At 39.5% G+C, this 6,000-nt stretch overlaps 1 protein-coding gene across 1 annotated transcript in view; it reads right to left on the reverse strand.

Annotated features, from left to right (window-relative positions):
- The window catches only part of frmpd4 (FERM and PDZ domain containing 4), a 56,840-nt gene extending 54,995 nt beyond the window's left edge, over positions 1 to 1,845 (reverse strand). The window contains exon 1 of the mRNA XM_041807420.1: positions 1,726 to 1,845. Coding sequence (XP_041663354.1) covers positions 1,726 to 1,766 — 41 coding nt within the window. The 5' untranslated portion in view covers positions 1,767 to 1,845. The remainder of the gene's footprint in view (positions 1 to 1,725) is intronic.
- Positions 1,846 to 6,000: the final 4,155 nt, after the last annotated feature.

Consider the following 6,000-nt stretch of genomic DNA (forward strand, 5'->3'; position numbering starts at 1 on the left):
CAAACGATATAAACCTTTTCTAATTCCTGCAATGCCAGCTTGCTTAGAAATCGCCTACACAAGCACAGTTTATCAACCTTATTGGGTCAGGCAATCATTGCATGATAATTCCCTCTTTCTCTATTTATTCATGATGTTTATCCTCATTATCTCCACAGATTTGTTGCTGACAAACACCTGCAGGATGCATTAAAAGTGTAGCAGCTCTTTAAGCCAAAGTTCTGCAAACACAGCAGCTGCAACTACTCCCATCCAAAACTTCACGCTTGAAACAAAAGAGATACTGTGTCAGGGTGTTTTCTTTTGTAACAGAAGCTGTTGCTTTTTCTTGTTAGATTTGAACCCAACAAAAGAATTATAAAAACCAAAGCTAAAGGATGCTTTTGTATCCCACATCAGACACATCTGGGGGTGGATCAAGACAGGAAAGAAGTCTGTCCCTTTTTTGTGCATTTCTAAATACACACAGAGGCTCGCTCTGTAACATCAACCTTAGCAAAACAGCATCCTGCTGACTTAAATTCCTGTTGGCAGCTGAGAGAGGGAGCACACATACACCAAAAACGCCTGTGTAGCAGTGGTAGCTCATAATCAGGGAGAGCACTGTGTGGTGTTATTAACAGTGACAGGATGCAGTGGCGTCAGGGGCCCACTGGGAGACGCATCAGAAATGCTGCCATGTAGAGATGCTAAGTGGAAAACAAGGGTCCTATCATGATGGAGAATCCCTGCTATAGCTTTAGAGAGAAGTTGTTTGCATGCATTTGGGGAAAAAAATGCAGTGAAATGCACAGAAAATAAAGTAAAATGTCATCACTTCAACACTTATCTATTCTATTCCTTTACTACATGCTGTATCTAATTTACTGATTCCCTCTTTTGATCAGCTGTTCCCACCACCAGTGGTCTGTGGTGTTCCTGATGGAGCCAAATCCTCTAGGAGGATTATTGTTCACTGGAGCAGATCATCTCAATCTAGCAGACCCATGGGTGCATAAGGTGAGGAGTGCGCCCTGAAAATGGGCAAATTCCTGGGGAGTGGTGGTTGCACAAATTTCATACATACTTCCCATCATTTTGTCTCCAACTTTCAACCTGTTACATAAAAATCCTTCAAATATAGACAACAGCAAGAATGACAAATGTGTTATTTTTCAATATAATCATTGCTGTAACCTTATTTGATCATAAAAATGCTCATTCCTCTGCTTCTCCTGCTCATATTTAATGATCATTCTCTATAACATTCCTTATATCTCATTTAGATTTTAGATTATTCCCCCCAAAATGTCTGATAATGACTTAAAACTCTGCTGTAAATTGCTCCAATCATCACCCATAAATCTGTCAACTGATGTGATTTAAAATCAGAGGCAAATGCAGTGGATTTTTGCGGCGTTTATGCTTTCATAACATCACAAAAGCAACAAACATGTCCGTTGTGTGCAATTAAATAAATTTGCAAACTTCGATGCAGACAGTTGAGATCCATACACCGCATCAGCTCCTGCAACCACCCCCACTCCCTTCTCCCTCTCTCCCTCATTCATTCCCCATCATACATGACTGCACAACTTGCTCTCTTGGGCAATCAATAACTCAGCATTTTTAATCAACATGTGATTCCAGTGTGGCTTTCTGAATCGTGCCTGTACGACTGCAAAAAAAAAAAAAAGAAAGCCACCTACATGACACGCACACAGAAGCAGCATCTATCGGACTCACCCTGACAGCTTTGGCATCTTCACAAAGCTGAACACATCCATGTGTGCTGGAGACTGCAGTCTAGGCTACAAATTTACTTCTACTCCGGCTCCATTGTCCCAACAGTCTTTGGCTGCGTGGAATAAATAATTCAGGCAAAAAAAAAAAAAAAAAAAAGTGGAGCTTCCACAAGTCAGGTGGAGAGATTAGTCCTGTTGTCTGGGCTTCTGCATGGCTGAGTGATTGCTGTGTCCTCGCCTCGGCAGCGCAAATCCACAGCCTGTGGAAAAGGATCTGGCAGAGCAGCTTCCCCCCCGGTTACATGCCTGTGTTAGCTGTGTTAAGCCACCTTCATTTAATTTCCATCGCGGTGGAATGATGTGCGGGAGCCGCGCAGTAACAACAGCTTTGGGAGGAAGGCAGAGAGAGCCGAAGCCAGGGGAAGAGAAGAGAGAGGGAGGGACAGAGGTGGTGGTGGGAGATGAGAGAGAGGAATGTGAGAGGATGCCGTGTATGTGCGTGGAAGAAGCCAGAAGAATTACTACACAGGGATGCAGCCCATTCCCAAGAATTCCCCAAAGGCTAACCTCATCAATCATCAAACATGAGGAGCACACAGCGATGGATGGGAGGGCTGATATGACAGAGGCATGCTGCATGATGTGCTCATAATGTGAGCGCAAAGAGGAGCAGTGGGAGCAGCTGGACAGACAGGAGGACCTAAAGTGCCCCCCCCCTTCTCCTAGTCTGAGGTCTCTGCCTCCCAGCAGCTGCACATTAGGATGCCCATACTGTACAATGCATTCATTTTTAACCTTTCAAAAACAGCTCAGCTGCTGAAAAGCTCACTCTCAGTGAGGCCATTCATTAAGGGCCCCCACACTTTTATTTCTTACACAAATCCCAACACAGCAGCAAACTCTAAGCTGACTCCAAGCAAGATCAGGACTTTTGCATCCCTGCATGCACAAATATGCACAATAGAGGCAGATAAAAAGAAGTAGGCTCGTGTGATTAACCAAAGCCTGAAGGGAGAAGATGAGAAGATGCTCGTCTATTTGCTTTTGAGCTCACATTTTATGATTCACTGTGCTTTGAGTCGTCAGCTCAATGTTCACTGTCTGTTTTGCTTAGTGATATTTCTTTTGATTTCATCTTCAGATGAAAGTGCATGGTCTTTAATTTGGGGGTTTAAGTGCTCATAAACTGAGCAAAAGTGTCCTAAAATTCCACAATTTAATTCAGCTACATCCCCATTAAGCCCAATCTTTTCATATCTATCCCTGAAAGGAAGAATCAAAAATCAAAGACCACAGATGAGGCAATTCCATCAAAAAAAAAAAAAAAAAAAAGACTCCCATGAGGCAATTAGCCTTGTCTCTGATCTGAGGAGGTTTGATATTTCTTCCTGTGTTTCAGGCGGTTTCAATTAAAGGAACTTAAAGCAGACAATTTATCCTGATCTGTGATGTGCCTACAGGAAACCACAGCTAGATGAAGCTAGATTGCATAAAAGGCATACTAGTTTGCGACAGCTAGGGCTCTCCACTTCTATTGTACCCACTAATGGACTGGAAACAATTTACACAACCTGAAGAAAGAGTGACGAAAAGTAAAACCTAATTAAACACCACCAAGATTATAAAATGTAGTTTTACAGTGATGCATGTGTGCACTGTGCAATCATTTACATTATCTAGCAACACAACTCTGCTTCAACTACTTATCTACAGTGCTTAACAAATTTATTAGACCACCTGTCATATTTGTCTCAGAGACCATCCAGCATCATGAAGTGCTTTAATGCAGACTCTTTCATTTTCAGTGAGCTGTCCACGTTTTACCATTTTGAACAGGAATGAGGGATTTCAAACTGAATTCACCCAAATTTGAGCCGGCTCACTGGGCTTCTCTGAGAAGTCAGAAATTAATCAAGCATAACATTCAAGCACTAAAACTAATTTTTCTGTTCAGGAGTGCAGTAAATAACCATAATTTGACATATTAATCAAAAAATATTAATGTGCTTTACTCATTTTCAGTTTTTTTGTAAATCAGTAAACTTGAAAATTCATGGATAACAATAATAATGATATTTTAGCATTAAAAATATCATTTGGGTTAAAGAGCTTCTACATATTGGTGTATTAACCATTGCAGAAACATAAAAAATGATTTTGGTAATTACCAATGTTGTTAATTTAGGGCAGCTGTGGCATAAACCTTACTTTGGTTAGGGTTAGGGTGGTCTAATAAATTTGTGAAGCACTGTAAGTCGTAGTTCATAAATCAGTGCTTTTGGTCACCCTTTACATCTTTAATCAATTTTGAAGCGGTAAAAAAGTGTCAAAAAGGTGCTTTCATCATTCAGTGTTAAGATTAATTGAAAATTACAGCATTTTAAAATTCCCTAAAAATTGTGGTTTGAAGATGAGAGGTTTGGCTGGATGCAAAAGAAATGTACGAATATTGGCAGCATCTTTTTTTAACTTCAAAATTTATGTCCTATACATTCTTTTTCTTCTTATTAGTATTATTATTGTTGTTGTTGTTATTATTATTTTATTCATTTCAATGTTACAATGACTTACAACAATTAAACTTCCAGCCAGTGTTGATTTCGTCGACTAAAACTATGACTAAAAATGTTCATCGACAGCCTTTTTTACCATGACAAAAACTAGACTTAGACTAACAAAAATTGATCTGTGATGACTAAAATTGACGAAAACTAGGTTTAGTTTTTATCAAGGTGACTAAAACTAGACTAAAATTTTATTTAGTTTTCATCTAACATTCAAAATTCATGATATTTTTCCATTGTGGGTAAATCTGTCAAAAAACAATACAGCTGTATCTATTATGCCTCTCAGCTGTAGGAAACAGGGACCCCAGGTTTGGTAGAGTGCAGAGAACACACTACCATGGTTTGGTATCAAATTTAGGCAAGAAAATAAATGTTTGGACTAAAAGTAAAGACTAAAATGTGAGGATTTTTTATGGACTAAAGCTAGACTAAAATGTTTTGAGTTTTCGTCGACTAAAAATATAAAGGATAGAAACTAAAATATGACTCAAAACTAAAGTGCATTTCATTTAAAGACTAAAACTAATACTAAAATTTAAAATAGCTGCTAAAATTAACATTGCTTCCTGCCAAGTGACAACCTCCGTGTTGAAAAATGAAGTCAACAAAAAGCTGCTATTCCTTGAGTGTCCACTAGAGGCTCGCTGCAGAAGCAGTGGAAGTACGATATGTATCTTATGTTAAAATGCCAATTTTTACATCAGTAATAAACATATTTGCAGACTTAACTTTTAAAAAGAAATAGTCTCAATGGTAAATGTCTCAATGGGCACACTGTGGGAGATGTGTTTTTTATATTCATCCATTTTGATCCAAATAGGGAGATTAATTCATGCATTATAGGGGCAAGGCAGATGTAAAGAAAACCAGCAGTGATATTTCGGTATTTCTTAAGTTGGGTTGTATAAGGTACCTGGTGATAGTCGTGCCATTCACCTCTAGTGATTTCAGTTAATATCACCAAGTATCTCACACAACCCAACTTCATAAACACATTAAAAATATCACTTTAAGACCTGTCTCTATGCCACTGCTTTGTCCTGTCACTAGTTAATTTGAGACAACATTTTCTTTATGATGGTTGCCATGGTTTCAGATTGAATGCTGTCTTCACTTGCCTAAGGCTGATGTCACTTAAGTGCATCCAATATTTACTACAGTCTGTCTACAGCCAAGATAGGCTCCAGCCCCCCACAACCCCCAACGGGACAAGCAGTAGAGAAAATGGATGGATGGATGGATGGATGGATGTCTCCAGCCAAGTTCAGTCCACCTAGAAAGACCTGTAATTAACACCACTACTGGACCCAAAGCTTGCACAGATTGGAGAGATGTAGAAGCCAGACCAATCAGATTTCAAGGAGGTCCCAGACCACCCCTGGCCATGCCTCTGGCCATCACCCCAACCCTGTGTCATCACATCCCTGCAACTCACAGTTTAACACCCACTTTGCTGCCATACAGACTTGAATATCACTATTTACCATCACCGATAAATAAAGACTATGACATCAAAAAGCCTTCAGCATAGTTAAAATGAAAGGACTCAAAGGGTTAAAGGATACCTGTTGTATTCAGCATGAATCTCCTCAAGGCCCTTGACAGAATAATAAACAGCCTAATCAATAAAAATGGCAGGTGCTAATGGGTAAATAAAAACAAATGCACAGCATACAAACACCAGTTGAGGAGTCCCAAGCTAGAATTTG

The sequence above is a fragment of the Cheilinus undulatus genome, linkage group 15 (assembly GCF_018320785.1).
Source record: "Cheilinus undulatus linkage group 15, ASM1832078v1, whole genome shotgun sequence".
Lineage (NCBI taxonomy): Eukaryota > Metazoa > Chordata > Actinopteri > Labriformes > Labridae > Cheilinus > Cheilinus undulatus.